Source organism: Rhipicephalus microplus, chromosome 1 (genome assembly GCF_043290135.1).
Source record: "Rhipicephalus microplus isolate Deutch F79 chromosome 1, USDA_Rmic, whole genome shotgun sequence".
Taxonomy (NCBI): Eukaryota; Metazoa; Arthropoda; class Arachnida; order Ixodida; family Ixodidae; genus Rhipicephalus; species Rhipicephalus microplus.
In genome coordinates, this window is record NC_134700.1 from 158192860 (window position 1) to 158211711 (window position 18852).

The window sequence follows — 18852 nt, forward strand, 5'->3', positions numbered from 1 at the left end:
GTCGTCTGGAAGGTTGTGGGGAGGGAGGCCTCGCTCGTTCCACGCGACTCGACGATCGACCGTTTTCTTCGGCCTCCCTTTTGTTTTCTCGGTTGTTTCACACGCGGGCCTTTGCCCCCGGCACCGCGACGCTCGCTTCCTTCCGCGCCCGTGGAACAGAGCAGTGTTGTGTGTACACTGGTGCGGTGACGTCCAGGGTGTGCGTCAACAGCACCGCCCTGGTTCCGTTCTCCACTGACCATGCAGCGGAGACAACCACACGAGCAGGCTACCTTCTTGCGGTGAGTCGTTGGACCCGGCTGTACACGCCGGAATTTATTTTAGCCAGCACTGCCGGCACTCTTCTAACGTACTACATGCTGCATGCATCGGCAATGTTACACTTGAGGCGAAAATATACTCCTTATATACAGTGTTTCGGTAACGACGCGCATATATCGCGAGTGTTGAACGTCGCGCACGTGTTACCAAAAAACTTCTTGGAGGACGCTTGATATTCAAAAGCAGGACCCCCTTGCGGAATGGTTTCTCCATTATTGCCGGTCGCTTCTCGGTGGACATCGTGCCGCAATGAAAGCAACGTCTTTGTGCATAACATTGGCTGTTGCAAGCTATCCTAGAACACCTGCTTCAAGTTGGTTGGTTGATTCTCAGTGTCCAGGCGCAACTAACGATGGGGGATCGGCCATAAATATGGATGGTACCTTATTTTAGAGACAAAATTATTTTATAAGCCGAATACGTTTAGATATGGATGGTTTGAAAATAGGTGATACAAGGATTACTATATAATAAATAAATTAAAAGAAAACTCTCAACAGGCTAACAGAGTGGTAAATTACAGTGGCCATGTGCCCACTATGCCGTAATTCTTTCTTTTACAAATTGGCTTATAGTACGCCAATTTGCAAGGAGCATACTGAAATAGAAGTAAGATGATATTAGAACGAAACAATGTGCGGAGCAGGTGTCCTCACGCGTTCAACTTCCATCAATCACTCTGTAACGCCAGTTTCACTTTGGGATGCGTTTCCACGAAGAAAGAAGCCGGTATACCTGTAACCACACACCAGGCCCAACGCGTGTCTTTGATTTAGTATTCTATACCTGTTTTCATCCAGTACTTCAAAATTTATTACCTCCAGCCGTAGTTTGTACGATTGCTAGCAACCTGAAGCAATTAGAATAATTCACGTGCTTTCAAACGTGGTTGTAGGTGGGTGACATAAGTGTTATCGGATTCCCCTACCCCCATGGCCTGTTTTCTGCGAGAACTGAGAATATACTATTACATGAATGGCTATTCCTTCTTCGCACTATTGCTACTTCTTTATGAGAGAGGAAGTTTCATTCTTGAGGCCGTGTCTAACTATAGATGCTGTTATCGACAAAAAAAATTGAATCATATCCTATTGGTAACCTAAACTAACAAACGTATGCAATTGAAATACTTTAGAAAGACTACATGACGCTGCTTGAGATCTGCCAATCCGTCACATTTAGCAGATGCTTCAGCGTGATTACTATGTTTCACGCAAAGCGATTTCGACCACTGTGCAAAAGGAAACAAAAAAAGGAAACAAAAAAAACAAAAACAAAAAATTCCTCCTCTAAATGTGACGTCACCTCACGCTTAACAGGCGTTTGCGCACACGCGCCACAAAGAAATACCATACATTAACCCGCTACAGTGTTCTAGTAAATATGGCTCTCGACTGCCGGTACGAAGGTCTCGGGATCGAATCCCTGCCATGGAAGCCGCATTTTCGATGGATGTAAAAATGCTCGAGGCCCGAGTACTTAAATACAGGTGCACGTTAAGGAAACCCGGGTGGTAGAAATTTGCGGATCCCTCCACTACAGGCGTCTCTGATAAGTGTATACGTCGTGGTTTTAGGATGTCAGACCCGAAAAACCCTGAGAGATATTATTATTGTGCCGCAGAGATACCAGCTGTTTGATCTTTTTCCCAAGAAAACGGTCTACTCCGTCAATAAACTCATTCAGTTAATCTTTAACCAGCCCCTTTTTTGGGTAAATTTATGCTTCATTGTAATGTGTATGCATTAGGACTCTTAGCTAGAACAGAAACGATTGACTTCGTACCAGTTTAACGTATTACAAAGCATTGTTTTTTTTTGCTTATTTCGAAAGTGAAAAGTATGCGCTTGACCACAAGCACTTGGAGGAGAAATAAGAATCCCAATCGTGCCCCGCCGTGATGGTCTAGTGGCTAAGGTACTCGGCTGCTGACGCGCAGGTCGTGGGATCCGATCCCGCGACCATTGCATTTCCGATGGAGTCGGAAATGTTGTACGCCCGTGTGCTCAGGTTTGAGTGCCCGTCAAAGAAGCCCAGTAGGTCGAAATTTCCGGAGCCCTCCACTACGGCGTCTCTTGTAATCATATGGTAGTTTTGGGACGTTAAACCCCACATATAAATCAAATCAAGAATCCCAGTTGTTACTCGTACCATTAAAACTGTGTTAGACAAAACGATGCCAACAAAAACGAAAAGAAAACGTAAACGCTGCGTAATTTTGTAAGCATTTCTTGTCATCCACAAACATTCTCGTCACAACAAAAGAAAATGTGCCAACATGTGTAAGCAATCCACACACAGGTGCTATTCAAGAGTCAATGTAGTCTTTGGACAGCTCTAGTTATAGTGGTCAAGGAAACAAATGGTTCGCGGCGACTTTAAACTAACTATATAAGCGTAAATGCAGTAAGAATGTGTAACTGATTCCACGAATAGACGACGCCATGGACGGCTTATATTCCGCCTCGTATTTCTCACCCGCTGACTTGCGCTCAGGCTACTGGCAAACACCGATGAACCCGCATGACAGACATAATAGTGCTTACCTTCAAGCGATTCATGGACGCCATCTTTTGCGGGCTTCGATGGGAAATATACGTGTACCTCAAAGACGGGGCCATTTACGGCAACACATTCCGCGAGCGAAACCTATGACTTGAAGTTTAGTCTTGACAGCGTCCGCCATCTGGGACTGGTGCTGAATTTGAAAGAGTGTCACTTCGGTGAGTGTCAGACGTTTGTCCTGACATTCCTTGTCGACAAGGAAGGTATTCGTCTCGACCTTCACAAGCTTGCTGCAGTCCGCGACTTCGAGCAACTGAAAAGGGTGAAACACTTCCGCAGCTTCCTGATACTCTGTTCGTAATCCCGTCGTTTTATTACGGTTTTGCATGGCCAGCTCATCCACTCACGACTCTGGTTCACAAGGGCGCACCTTTCGCACGGACTGCCAAGTACGAGTCTGTGTTCTGCGAGGTAAAATTGTTACTTACCTCTGCTCTTATTTTACGGTATTTGGTCTTGGGGCACCCATTGAGCATCATATCGATGCCGTCAGTTGCGACATTATAGATGTACTGTAAGAGACGCGCAGTGGACGCCGAGAAGACATATCCAAAGCAAGGCGCACACTCACAAAAGCAAAACGATGCTATACAGTCGCCGAAATGTAATATCTCGTGGTTGCGTTTTCCACTCATAATTTGGCGGTCACTTGATTACACTACAATGGATTCCTGGACACTGCGGCCTGGTTGGCAACGAAACAGCCGATAGCGAAGCAAGAGCGGCAATATACAATGCTTCTATGTACGTCAAAGTACCCTACTCGCGAGGTGACGTCAACACATTGTTGAGATCACTCATGCGCGAATGCGCTGCCAATTACTGGTTGCTACCAGATCACCGGAACAAGCGCCTGCGGGAAACAGACCCCAGTATGACTTTTCGTCTTCCAGATAAAATCAGCCGAAGACATGCTAATATACTACACCGGATTCGCCTGGGCGTCGCCTTCACTCGTCACTACACCCACCTAATCGGCCGTGCGGACAGCCCAAATTGTGAACGCTGCCAAGTGCGCGAAACGATAGCTCACATATTTTGTGACTGTGCATTATACGTGGCACAAAGAGAAATGCTAACTGCAACGTTGGCAAGCATTGGACGAACACCATTAAGTGAAAACCACATATTATCAGCAATGAGCGACCAAACAGTGTCAAAAACTGCTACAAAGGCTGTTCTAGACTTTATAAAAAGCACTGGACTAGAAACTAGACTGTAGAGTACTATACAAAGTGGCTACTGTACATACGCACCACCTCTTCTTGTCCCCATCATCACCCTTCATCCCTCTTTCTTTCCCCTTTCCCTTATCCCCTGTGTAGAGTAGCAGGCTAGAGCGAACTAGCTCAGGCCGACCTCTCTGCCTTCTAATAAATTCTCACTACTACTACTACTCCCATACTCTTACTGTCGTCGCTTCATGATAGTCACCGACCTCTCCTTACTTTGCTGCTTGGTTAGACTACGCGAGCCCACCATCCAGTTAGCTCACTCGTCGTTACGGCTTCAGGAATACGTCTTTTCTATCGCGAGTGGTCGCTGTCACACCGATGCTTACTGTTTATTCAGACTTACGTTAGCAAGCAAGCACACGAAATGGGGATGCTTATTCGTAGAATTATTATTAATTATTTTTTTGCGATATCTTTGGAGTTTTCCGATGTCGAGGTCTTCAAGCGCGAACGGGACCTCTCCATGAGGACCATTGTTGATGTAACGTAGTCAGTTGCTTTTAGTTCATCTTTTACTATATTCTAAGTGTTATCACGAGAAAACATTGATAAATTTTTTTATTAGTGAAACGGAGGACTGAAGGTCACTGATGGGGAGAATGAAGGAGGGGGAGAGGTGATAGGCACGCACTAAATCACGTGCGCCAAGTCGCTGCTTATTCCGAAATGGGCTAATAAGACAAGCTGATGAGGATTCTCGAGGATGTCTTTTTGTACCGTTTTAAAATAATAATAATAATAATAATAATAATAATAATAATAATAATAATAATAATAATAATAATAATAATAATAATAATAATAATAATAATAATAATAATCGTTAATGTTTAACATCTCCGTACCTCGAAGAAAATGAATACATTCCAAACATCATGTTTGGTTTCACTTCCAACCTTCTGCACAATACATCTTTCTACAACCTAAAGAAGAAGTAATTGACCAATTAGACACTTACAGCAAGCAAGCTATCATCGCCCTCACGCGCAAAAGGAGCTTTTGACAATGTCTGCCATGACAGCATTCTTCATCACTTGAATGTTTACAACTGTAGAGAGAAACTGTATCACTATGTTCAAAATTTCCTCACCGACAGGACTGCAACGGTAGGACTGGGAAATCTTCGCTCAGAAAAATTTACACTGTCGACAAAAGGGGCACCACGAGGCTCTGTTATATCACCAATGCTCTTCAACAGCCATGTGCTCGCTGCCTAATCTACTAAAACAAGTAAAAAGCATAAAGCACGTACTTTATACCAATTACCTCACGATCTGGACCAAAGGTGGATGTTTCGGAACCCAGCAGGATCTCCTTCAAGCAGTGGTGCAAATCACTGAAGAATACCTTGTAACTTGTGGTCTCTTGTGTGCACCAGAGAAATAAGAACTCCTGATTTGCGGAAACGCTACGTGAGGCCGCCCGCCACGGGAAATTCGGGTTCTTGAAATGACTCTTGGGAAATCAGTATTCACAAAGTCTCTACACTACACATTCTCGGTTTTTTTATTTAAAAAGATGGGGCTGGTGGCGTGGAGCTGTAGAAAAGCTGCACTGAACAGCTCAGCAAGTAACGCATATTATCAAGCGACTTGCAAGCCAACGCCATTGACTTAAAAAGGAGGACTGCATAACTATAATTCAAGCATTACTTACAAGCATCATAACATACGGCGCTTCGTACGTAGACATGAAGAACGGTCAGCGTAACAAGGTGACCATTCTCATCCGCAAATCTTATAGAATTGTCATAGGACTTTCACCCACAACATCTACGACAGAGCTCCTCAAGAGGATTGTCCGTAATTATTGGGAAGAGTTAAAGGAAGCCAAAAAGGGGAGCCAACTGGAAAGATTGGAACTTACAAAAATTGGGCAAGCTCATTTAAGAAACCTTGGCTATGCAGTCTAAAAAGAAGCACACAGGCCCCGGTGTAAAATATTTGTGTAGAAATATTTCGATAAAATATTTGTGTGTCAAATGCCAAGAAACATGCACTGGAACATGGCAAATGAAGAAGAGATGCACGAGCACAGTTGCAGTTACTGCGGATTCTAGCGAGCTATAGAAACAATGAGAGCATACGATACATAGATGCTGCTAATACGGAGGGGAAAACAGGTATGTAGCCTGCGTGGTGGATGAAAAAGGTAGAAAGCAAGCTGCCGCTTCAACATATGCCAATGGTGCAACCACCGCGGAGGAACTGGGCATTGCGTTAGCAATCGGTTCAAGTTCTTCGTCGGCAACAGTAGTGACGGATTCACAAGAAGCGTGTCGCAGGTTTTAAAAAGAATAAAGTGGCAAATCGGCCCTTCAAATTTTCCTGAAATGTGACTTCAGAGGTGCAAGTCCCCGCTGGACACCGGGGCACGATTCCCTCGTGGGGAACCGAGCGGAGCACGCCGCATTCCGAAAGAACATGCACCCGGCTTCTCCAGAGCGATACTCCGACCCTGGAAACGCTGAGGAGCCAATACCGAAAAAATACTCAGACATACTTCACTACAGAAGCAATGACGCCGCTAACCACCTGCTAATAAAAAGTCAGTTTCGTCGCAAGGGTGAACCAATTAACGCGATAGCAACCACTGGGAGTGTAACGCTAAGAACGGCAAGTAGATCGAAACGTGCAGCGCGCTGCTTACACACAAATGATGCACGAAAACAACCCACACAGGACGAGAGCCAAGTTACAACGTGTACATCTTGCCACATAATGCGGTCTTTAAACAAAAACGAAGCACGGAACGTAATCACAGGTACAGATATAAGTGCGAACTAACAAGTGCCTCAGTTGTTACTTCGCTTTCTTTGAAAAGAGCACTCGTTTTGCAAACGGTGCCCATTCAGCGAGTGAAGTGATCTTTGTGCGCCCGGCAACTAAACGCAATCGTTCTAGTCATGGTCGAACGCGTGCGATTCTCCCCCACCACAGGATAAGTGCGTGGATCCGCGGAGCCCAGCACGCGCGAGAGATGAGCGCGCATCGGCACGCCGCGACGAGCTTGGCGCCGACCTTTACTCAAAGCGCGCTCCTCACACTATCTCGCTGCTAATACGGAAAACACTCTATTTACCCCGTGGTAGGTATGAATCGCTTCCCGTTTTGGTGTCGAAGGAGGTGCTCCTTCGTGGCTCAGTGGCTAACGCCGCGCGCTCATGAACGAAAGGTCGGACGTTCGATTCCGCGCACCAAAGTCAATTTCTATAGATTATTTTTTTTGTTGCGTTTCCATGCATATAGATACGTACACATGTACGATGAGTGACGTCGACGCCGGCGGCAAAATCCAGCCGAGATGGTCCATATAATTGCAATCGCAATAAAACGCTGAGTAAAGAGCAAGCAGTGACCAGGAGGAGGCTACAGGCAGGCACATGTCCCCACCATATACTACTACACGCAATGTACCCTGGCAGCTACAGCAGGAACTGTCAGTACTGCCCAGACTCTGCAAACACCCTGTACCGCATGGTATGGGGCTGCCGAAACAACCCGGGTGTCCCGCTCATGGACAAACACAACGTACAAGAAAATCCGGAACACCTGTGAGAAACGTTGCTGACCTTGGAAAGCCTTGATGACCAGCTTCGGTGGGAGGAATAAGTTCGAGCGGCGGCGGCTAGCCATGAATGGCTACCTGTATTGACCAAGTCACCAACCTCTGGGAGAAGAGGACGTGCACCTGGTCTAAAATAAAGTTTATTTTTCTCTTTGGTGCTTAACGTTCCAAAATCACCATATAATTATAAAAGACGCCGTAGTGGAGGGTTCCGGAAATTCCGAACACCCATGGTTCATTAACGTGAACTTAAATATAAGCGCACGAGCATCAAGAATTTTCGCCTACAGCGAAAATGCGGCTGCCGAGGCAGGGATTCGATCCCCTGACCTGTGGGTCTGCAACCCCAGGGCCTTGTTCACAGGACCACAGCGGCGGGTACCGCTTCTGAATTGAGATTTAGAAAAATTACCTTGTTCTTTCGATAGCTATGTAGGGCAGGACAACGTAGAACGCAAGGAGCTCATCAAGTCACAGCAACACACGGGCATATTTAAATCGACGTAACAATTATTCCGCTGAATGTGCACCGATATTTGTCTTCGTGGTTATGTCCAAGAATACGTAATCAAATACCTTGAACTGGTGGTTCGGTGCTCTGTTTAAACACCCTACCGGAATTTTCTGGTGTATAGGGAGGGCTTTTTATTTTCCAAGTCCGGTGAGTTCACTTATCCCTTTGACGTTTCCACGTGGCTTTATCCTTAGGTTATATGGGTCACACATAGCAAACATTTGGTGACCGCTGCAGCCGAAGCACGCAATCATCCGCCTGCAATCTTTTGTGTGGTGACACTTACTGCTGCATCGAAGGCACCGCGTGTCTTCAGGGAAAAGTTTTTTTTTTTCTCCTATGGTAGCGGTGTGTGCATATCGCGACTCCATAAAATGCTGCGTTGATTTACAGAAATTGTAGCTCGGATTCATTAGAGTTATAGAAGCGGGGCAATGAAGCACTGCTCAGGTTGGGATCACGCTCTTAGAGTGAGAGTTCTCGTTGTATCTAGGCGGAGCCACCTCATTGTATCTTTTTTAGTCTCTGAAGTCACTCTCATCCAGGTTGTTCACTTCAGAGACGATTTTAAGCAGACGCTCTAGTTCCCTGGGGAGCTTAACGTGGTCGTTGGTGGAACTTGCAGCTCGTGTAGCTTGACATCTGTCATACACTAAGACGATGTCAGGTCACAATGATCTCAGAAGAACGCCGCATAGCATGGATGAGAAAGACGATTTGCTACCACCAAGCGTCTCCAGTCTACGAGTATTAGTGAAAGTGTGGTCGCACAAAGCAAAAAAGGCGCCTGCAATAAAGAAAGATCGCACCACGGCTTACTAAAGCCAGGGTCAAGTTGCATCATGTACGCAATCTTTGACCCAGCGTGCACTACCATAAAAACAAGAGAAAAAGAAAAGCCAATGTCACAGCGAGTGCACCTCAAAAGAACCGTCACCGAGCCAACGCGAAATGTATCGAAAATTCAAATTTTCCCAACATGACGCAACCACACGCAAGGGCGTACGAGACGACCGGCGTTTCACACTTTCCCAAGCTTTCCGGATACCATGAACGGGTGACTCAGGCTGAAAGATGTCGAACACCGAGCTTTGTAAGCGTGCAAAGGCGAGAATGGTCGATAGCGGCGTGAACGAGATAACCGTAAACATACTGACAACGAAAAAAGAGGGAAACCCCTAAACAAGCTCCATACAGTTTACATGCGCGTCAGTGTTTTAGGAATCTAGTAGTCCTTCGAGAGGTGCTGCTAGTGACGCTGAGGACTGTCGCTGTGAACAAGTGCTGGTGAATATGAAAGGACACTTAGTGTTCATGTTAATTATGTATGTCTGCTTGAACTTTTAGAGTTTGTTGATGATTGTTCTCTTGTTTTGTTAAAAACCCTCTAAAACTTGAAGTAGTCGAGGGTCTGAGTAGATCTCGTCAGGTTGGGATGAATTATAAGTGAGAATACTGAAGGACGCCGACCAATATGAGAAATATTTGCTCAAGTTTTGGATTCTACAAGGGAGCTTTGTTCACAATGATGCACGTCATTATTAGTTTTTTTTCCTTGGTCGGTATTCAATGTTTTCAGCCCCTGAAATTTATTGTGATGCAATTGCATAAGGCCTGAATATCTTTTGCTTTCGGATTCTGCCCACTCTGGGCTCTGACTCAGTCTTTGGATGACAAGTGGCATTCGCCGGCATACGAAACGTTCCGCTTCTAGCTGTCCGCGTACTTTCGTGAACTATTTAGGCGTGCAGTTATGTCAGTCTTTGGAATCCGTCCTGGTTCTACATCAGACTAATGGTTTGTGAAAATGTGTCTATATCTGTGCTGTCTCCAACGTGCACTCTTTGCCTAGGCACTACGTTGTGCGCGGCGTGTCCCGCAAAGAAGTAGCAATTACTGGCGACGGGGTAGACATTTCGGGTGAGCTGGTCTTGTTCCACATTGCCAAGGTACCCTTGGGTAGGTTTGAAAAGGAACTAGAATTCAACCAACAATAGCCATAGTAGACATGCCATTTAAGTTTATTTCCCAGTTTGTAGGTGAATAAAACATAAGCTGTATTATGACTACAGTTTTTGTCATTACACATTTAATATCATTTCGAATATGCAAAAACAAAGAAATAAGAGCAGTTTTTTTTCTCAGGCTTGGTGTTCAATCCGCAGGTAATATTCAAAACGTTTAGTTATTTATTCATTAATTTATTCATTCATAAAATAAACGTTTATTCCTCCTCCTCTTTGAAGGCCGTGACAATTTCAGATGATGTTAGATGACAAAAAGCAAAATATATTAAAAAAAATCCCCGCATCTCTACGAACATAATGACAACGAGGGAGCGAAGTTAGGTCTTAAGATGCATAATGTCTACGTTGAAGTCAACGAACTGTATACTGGGTTTGTGATTCTATGTGTTTTATATTGTTCTACCACAATTATGATTAATATTAGTCTATTGTTAAGTCTTTTTTTTTGTCTCGCATCCACGAATCTCCCTGTTGCGTAAGGCTTAAAAAAGCGAGATTGGGTGATTCTGAACAATCATCTGGTTGTTTCTGTTTTTCCTAAGCCCTAGCTAAGGTGATACAAGTTGTTTCTAGGTGTACTTCAATGTCGTTTCTATGATTTAGCCAGGTGATGCTAGGTTTTTACTATGCGTTGATTCTCAGCGCAGGGAGTTCTTAGTAAAGCCCCAGGGAGTCGCGGGCACGGTATGGTTACCCAAACTCTAGAGACAGAAACTCACGCTGAGGCCAAGTGTTCGTTCTTTTCGTAGGTCCACGGGCACGACGTACACGTACACGTAGACGTAAGTGTAGACGTAAGTTCACTTCGGGGTCTTGTCCTGGCATTTCCCGTTCCCTCGCATTTTCTCGTTTGCCTACTAGCTAGAGTCCTCAGCTCGCCGCCGTTGCTTCGTAGCCATTTTTTGGGCTGGCTGCTGCTTTGTTCACTTTTAGCGGACCAATGGGGAAAGAGCAGGACCAGTAAAGAGACTAGTGGGGATTACCACTGGCCACTGCTGCGCGTGCCTTTTCTGGAGGAATCGGAAAAGCACTATAACGGAAAAGAAAAAAAATGTATTCACATTATTGTTAACTGGTTTGTTTCACTACAATTTTCTTGTGTTTACAATTTGACGGAGAAATCTTTGTGACCACCTTTGTGAAAACAGTGCAGTATTTAAGAGACTGCTCCAGATGGACATGATCACCTTTGACAACAGTTTAGTCAAATTTCTTGTTTTGTGTGGACATTTCAATTGCGTTATTACTTGTGTATTTACAAACTCTGTGTGTTGTTGACAGATTTTCGTATAGAAAAACTGGGTCTCAGTGCTTAAGTGCCGTGCTATGTACTTTTGTATAGCCTCGTGTTTTTGTGCAATATAAGAGGAGTAGCCAGCGTATTGGCACCAACCTCTCCTTATGTAAATTTGCTTTAAAAAGTAGTATTTACCCTATTTCTGTTGCATATACCCGTTTATAATTTCTTGGGCAGTTATTCTTTATCTTTGGTGGACCAGTGGGGATTAGTAATGTTTACCCGTTTTCTGTAGCACACATGAATTTATGGTGATTATAGTTCCATGATAGGCCACACACATAAATTACGGCTTGCTTAGACAACTCTGGTGTCGAGGGTTACGAAATACAGGGAGCAAATGAGCACAATGAACAAACTTCAACCGACAGGTATTTGCGCATTGTTTCTGCCCAATTAAAACGTTAATTATCACTGTTTGGCCGGGAAAGAAGGTTACTCTACTGAAATGGTGCGCGTGATAGAAGGGTCCTGAAGATGTATTGGTTTTGTAAAATCGAATACCTACCTTAAAATGATAATGAAATCTATTAGGCATATAATACAAGAATAAATATGTCGTGAACAACACTATCTTGGTACACTTATGAAATAATTTTAAGCAGCAAGAAATTCAATTTGCCGTAACAGATAGAGAAGCAAGGTGAGATTTCATGGTTTTTATGCCGGCAGTGCGTTTGTAGTTAAAAAAACACGAGTAGAGTTAATATTAGCAAATTACATGTAAGGGCCTTGTGTAACGTACACAATGATGCCGTACATAAGCAAAAAAAAAATGAAAGTTTTGTCATATTAACGTTTTATAATTCAAGTTTAGCCAGAAACCGTGGCCAGAATCAAAGGAACACTGCGTTCGTAAGTACATAAAAATAAGGCTGGCGTTGTTGATGATGTTTTCAGGAATTACAGTTCCGTTTATACTAAATGATAGCAACACCATCACCATCATCACCATCAGCCTGACTACACCCACTGCAAGGCAAAAGCCTCTTCCATGACCCATCAATCATCCTGGTCTTGTGCTTTCAGCTGTCACCTTATATTTATGAACTTTTTAAATATCATCGGCCCACCTAACATTTTGTCTCTCCCTCGTACGTTTCCTTTCTATGGGAGTGTAATCAGTTAGCCTTAACGACCAGCGGTTATCCTGTCTACGCGCTACATGCCCGGCCCATGTCTATTTCTTCTTCTTGATTTCAACCATGATGTTCTCAACACCGGTTTGTTTCCTGACCCACTCTGCTCTCTCATTGTCTCTTAAGGTTGCACCTATCATTTTTCTCTCCATCGCTCACTGCGTCGTCCTCAATTTAAGCTGAACCCTCTTTGTAAGCCTGTGAATCCTCTTTGTAAAGTTTCTGCTCCGTAGGTAAGTACCAGCAAGATGTAGCTGTTATATACCTTCATACTCAGGGTTAGTGGCAAATTACCATTTTTTATTCTTCAAGTTATTTCCCTCTCGGTCCGGCTCCGTGGTTGCTACCCATCCTTAGTAGACATAATCCTCTATAACCTCCAGCGTCTCTCCACTTATCGCAAAGTGCTATTTTCTGCCGAGTTTATTGCGCTTTAGTTTCATGCATAATAATTTTCATACCTATTCTTCTGATTTCCGTGTCCAGTGCAGTAATGATGAGCTGCAATTCGTCCCCTTAGTTACTCATCAAAGCACTGTCATCAGCGAATCGCAGGTTACTAAGATACTCTCCATCAACTCTTATCACTAACTTTTCCCCACTTAGAGCTCTGAAAACCTCATGTAAACACGTGGTGAGATAGCATTGAAGAGGTCGTGTCACCCTGCCTTACACGCTTCTTTGTTGGGGTTCTGTGGCTTTCTTTATGAAGAACTATGGTGGCTGTGGATGCGCGGTAGATTTATTCCAGTGTGTTTATGTAAGGTTCGTCGATGCCCTGATTCCGTAGTGTCTGCATCAGTGCTGATCTCTCGACTGAATCAAACGCCTTCTCGTAATCTATGAAGGCTATGTATAGGGGTTGGTTGTATTCCGCGCATTTCTCTATTGCCTGATTATTAGTATAAATATGGTGTATTGTGGAGTAGCCTGTATGAAAATCTGCTTGGTCCTTTGGTTGACTGAACTGTAATGTCGTACTAAGCATATGAGTTATTATTTTATACATAGTTCGTGGAGAATGAAGTAAGCTGACCGACCACTAATTTTTCGAGTCCTTGTCGACTTATTTCTTATGGGTTCAGATGATGTTGGCGTTCTTCCAAGATTGTGGTACCCTTCCCGTCACTTCGTATATAAGGAGGCCAGTTTTTCTAACACAATTTCTCCGTCATGTTTCAGCAGGTTTGTTTTTACCTTATCCTCACCAGCGGTTTTGCCTCTTGCATTCCTTCTTAGGTTTTCATTATTCCCCGTATTTTCTGGGGGAGGCCGAATTTCTCTGGGCTAATATTGCTTCTTACGATATTATCCTAGTTGTTAAGGCTTCTGCACAGCTCTTTGTATAACTCCTCCACCACCTCAACTATCCTATTCATATTGGTTGTGACATTGCTTTCCTTGTCCTTTAAGGCATACATTCGATTTTGGGCTATGCACATGTTTGCCTTCACAGCCACAGCTTTTAGGCTTCTGCCGTTTTTTACAGCCTACGCAATTCTGTCCCTGTTATACCTTCTGATGTCAGCAACCTAATGCCTATTGTTTAACTTCGAAAACTCCACCCGCTCTATTTTGTTGGTTGCATTTGAGGCTTTCATGGTTTGTCGTCTCCGAATGAGATTTTTTTGTTTGCTGAGATAATTTGCCAGTGTCCTTTCTGGTGACTGTAGCTCCGACTTCAATTGCACACTATTTGATGATACTATAGTAAGATTATCATTCATTGTGTTGACGCTACCGTCGGTTACCTCGTTTAGAGCCTCGAGCCTATTCTGGAGTGAAACTCTGAATTCCTGTACTTTCCCTCTTACCGCTAGCTCATTAACTGGCTTCTTGCGTATCAGTTTATGCCTTTGCTTTTTTGAAATCTAGGCGAATATGAGATCTTACCATTCTGTGGTCGCTGCATCGGATCTTGCCAACTACTTCTACATCCTGCACGATTACTGGGTGTGCACATAGAACAACGTCAATTTAATTTTAGTTTCCTTGTTAGGACTGCCACAACCACTTACGGATAGCCCATTTCTTGTAAAAGGTATTCAACAATACCTTCTCAAGAAGGTGTTGAATACCTTGAATACTAAGAGGTATATTATCACATTAGAATTCGAAACAAGTGAATGATTGTAGTGGGACGCTGTTCAAAAGCTAAATAGCTATATGCTGTTAGTGTTTCAAGCGACATGCATAACGTAGAATTTTCCGACATGTTTTTTGATAAGCCTCACTTTGCCCTTTGTGGACTTGGCAACTACGTTGGATTTGTTGGTATAAGTTTGGTGCCCGTGCATATAGTTTATGCAGAGTAGCTAGAACGCTAGCTAGGTGCAGAATAATTACGGAACATTCCTTCTAACAACTCAGGAGGAAGCTTAAATGTTGAAGCACGGTTTTCTTTAATCTACAAGATGAAACTAATTAGCAGCGTTACTATAATAGCTGACCAGCGCAACGCGTTGGTCTGCATGCGTGCAGCTTCACCACACCAGCTTTGAAGGCGCGCTTCGCGTTGCGTTGAGGGGCCTCAATGCTCCCAGCCTGCTGGTAGTGGTTGACATGACAGAAAAGCTTGAAAACAATGGGTAGTCTTTAGGCTTGCGTATTACGTTCTCTTCAAATGTAGAGAAAATTGGCTACTAAATGGCTACTAAATTGGTCATTAAAAAGTATCCATGGCTCCAACCTGAAATTTATTTTTCTAGACGGGTCTCAAAGCAACCAGTTTGGTGCAAAGTAGCCACGAATGCCAACCCAGCAGATTGCGCTGAATTGGTAGCGCAACCCCATTAGCAGAGGTTCGATAAAGAACTGCGCTTGTCCGTATGTGTTGTTCCTTCTATTACTATTGAAGTTGTGCTACCCGCTCTTCTTGTCGGTAACGATTGTTGATGTTTGAAGCTCTTTGCCATAGCGTCAGTTGACTGCAGCCTCAGAATTAGTGCTACAGATAAACCAGACACAGCAGCATTAGTGAAAATATTCCTACTTCATTCACCTCGTACATTCAAGAAACTTGAATGCGCGTGGATAAATTGATTGGTATATGAAATGGGCGAACTGAGCAATGAATATCAGTTTAAAGGGAGGTTACTGTTCACGGTCTTTCTGTTTTATGTCACAACAAAAAGCGTACCATCTGAAGTGACCAACTTCGTAGCAGTTTCTCTGGAAAGTGTGTAGGAATTTTTAAAGCAGAATTTTTTTCTCGATCTGCGTTCGGTCTCCTTCCAATGGTGGGATGAATGCCAACACTAGTTGGTGGAGGTGATGACGATTGTGCTGCCGGCGAAAGTCGATAATCTAAACCACATGCGGTTTTCGCGGGCTTCATTAAATTTTGTTTAAGAATAAAACAATGCCTTAGTGAATGTTTAAAGCTGGCAGACATTTTTTTGTTATTATGAGTGATGGTGGACGCAATGCTCGCGTTTCTTCTGCGTTTGCAAGCAGACGTGCGGGTAACCCACCGTGGCCATGCCACCGAGCGCCTCTTTGAACGCGTGAAAGAGAAAGCAAGAATTGCTCTCTGATGCAACCGAAAGCTTCTTCAAGTACATAAAATGCAATATCAAGTTAAAGATGTTTTTTTATAAGCAAAATATTTCTACCTGCGGGCATTTCTTGTGAGTGTGAGTGATTATGAATGACAAGAAAAGAAAAGTGAGCCCCGTAACTTTTTCTCAGGGGGAGGACACCTCAACAGTAGCTCGCGAGGGGGGGGGGGTAAAGAAGGGATTAAAGGAATAGGATCAAAAGGCAAAGAGACGGAAAGGAAGGAGAGAGCGAGGTGCAGGGACAGCGAACCACAGAAAACGACGGAAGTAAGGAGGAGATAGAAAAGATGGACACGGTTGCAGGAGTCCGAGGACGGGGCACCACTCGGCGAGACCTCTTGTCGGCGTCAGGAGATGGCGTAGGACGAGCCCTATCGGCCAGAGCTGCGCTGTCGTTGGAGATCGCGGGGGCACAACTGGTCGGCAAGAAATCCAGAGAGCGAGTCGATGATTTCTCGTCCTTCCAGTAGATTGTTTCATATAGCTGTTCAGTGACGCTAGGGGTCATTCTTTGTCAACTTTCACAAATTTAAATTCTTGTCAAATTCTTGTCATTCCTTGTCAAATATAAAATTATAATTTCTTCTGTACGGGAAAAAACATACTCCTTGCCACGGATGTGATGAACGATCTTCTCATTTTCGCCACAATCAGAAAATTATTTTCTAGGCGTAGACAGTCCCTTTAACAAAACTACTGTGACAAAAGATGGTGGGCTATGCGCGTTCGTTTTGTGTTCACTAACATGCTCCATTTCACAGGAGGCGGCGACGTGAGGCAAGCCGTGCCTTGGTGCTGCTGGTGTGCTTGGTGCTAGCGCAGAAGGCGCATGCTCTGCCCATCATGGACCAACTGGTGCAGAACGTCTTAGAGCCCGATCGCCTGAACCGCTGGTTCACCCTCTGGGAGAAGGTGATTCACCTGGCCAGATTTCACGTCCACAATATACCTAGGTACGTGAATTGAACTGCACTCAGATAAAAAAAAAACGTTTGCTGTAAAGAAAAATTCTGAGCCTTTCCACCATGTAGAAAAGGAAGGTCAGCGAAGTTGTTTGTTTTGTTAAGTTACATATATAATTGCAGCGAATGCTGTATATAGCTAAAAGAAACGAAAAGGAGTTTGGCATCGCTGTCACGGGCGGTCTTCATTGGTTGTTCTATAAGTTACGTCGTTCCCAGCGTCGTACCCAAGCACGCGTGTCATTGGCTGCCTTGTGAGTGACGTCGTCCATCTCGTCACAGTCGTGTCGTCGAGCATGTACACATCAGTTTCTACTGACACCTTCCTCATGGGTAAGCCACGGACAACTTCAGAAGAGCACCGACAGTGGAAACGTGAGAGAGCTCGCATTCGCCGGGCCGACGGTGCAGTCCGGGCACAAAATCAGGCCCGGGAGACCAAGTGCCGGCTGAAACTGTGCCTGCCGTAACGATGATTCAAGCAGCTTTCAAAGCCGTCTTAAATAATGAACAGTAATGCAAGCGCTGGTGGCGGGTGGATCACTCAAACCACACCACCGAGGTATCTCGCGATGTCAAACGTTTGCAATAACGCCGCATCAAACAAGCGGTGTTGCGGCGACAACAACGTCATCGTGATGATTGTGGGAGCGCGTTCGCCGGAGCGAACGCCCACATTCGGCGCGAGTATCTCTAGCGGCACTTTGGCTTTGGCAGCGACGTATGTAAGCGCCCGTGGTTCTAGAAAAGCCACTGTGAATAACGAATTGTGAAACGCATTTAATCGCTCATTACGCTTCTCCATGACCGTGATCCCGTGAGGCACAATGTGCGACATGTGAAATAAAAACTGTGGTAAACTCAAGCAACACGTCTGGCTAACCCCACTAAGAAGCACTAACATGTAACCAATAATTGCGAAAGGCTTCAGGGCAGCGTCGCGTTGAACCCTCTGCTAAATACCGGGACCACAAGTTTAAGCTTCAGCTGGTTAACCATTTATAGGGAGTGCTTAAGCGGTGATTTTTTTTCTTGTTATCCACACCGACGCCTACCAATGTTGAACTCAGCATCTTCTACTGGGAGACGTAGAAGTGTCACATAATTCTCGTCCGCATGGCAGCCCTCACGGCTCGGGGATGTCTGCATGGCCAATGGAGTACGCGTAGCTTCGGGTGAAGGCGACGCAAGTCTTGTGTAGCGAACTGGCGTATATGTGGCTTCAGTTTGTACGAGCCTGGAGGCGAAACGTCATGTAACGTTATATTTCGCGCTGGCGGTTATACGGATAATTTGATAAGTTCCTGTGAACTCTTGCATGAGCGACCACAACGAAGTCCACTTCCCTTCGCGAGTACGGTACTTTCAGGTCAACGAAATTTTTATGAACAGCGGCTTGCGCTGCAGCATCTGATAGCTTTCTACCTGCCAACTCAGTGTTCAGGTGTGCACTGGAAGATAGTGAAGGGACCATTCTGTTGCGTTAGATCGAATGCTTGTATGGTTTTGGAAGAGCATACGTAATATTGTCCTCTTTTTGAGAATGGGTCATGGGCTTGTAATGTGACTTTCGAATCAGAGAGTATTGTCGATTTACGGGGTGTTTGTTTGGATGCAATTTTTATAGTAGCCCATATTGCAATGTGTTCTACAACTGCTGAAGAC

At 44.5% G+C, this 18852-nt stretch overlaps 1 protein-coding gene across 1 annotated transcript in view; it reads left to right on the forward strand.

Moving 5' to 3' along the window:
* LOC119177792 (uncharacterized) overlaps nucleotides 1–18852 on the forward strand; it is a 29853-nt gene continuing 11001 nt past the window's right edge. The window contains exons 1-2 of the mRNA XM_075871430.1: nucleotides 1–281; nucleotides 16987–17178. Of these exons, the coding sequence (XP_075727545.1) occupies nucleotides 241–281; nucleotides 16987–17178 (233 nt within the window). The 5' untranslated portion in view covers nucleotides 1–240. The remainder of the gene's footprint in view (nucleotides 282–16986; nucleotides 17179–18852) is intronic.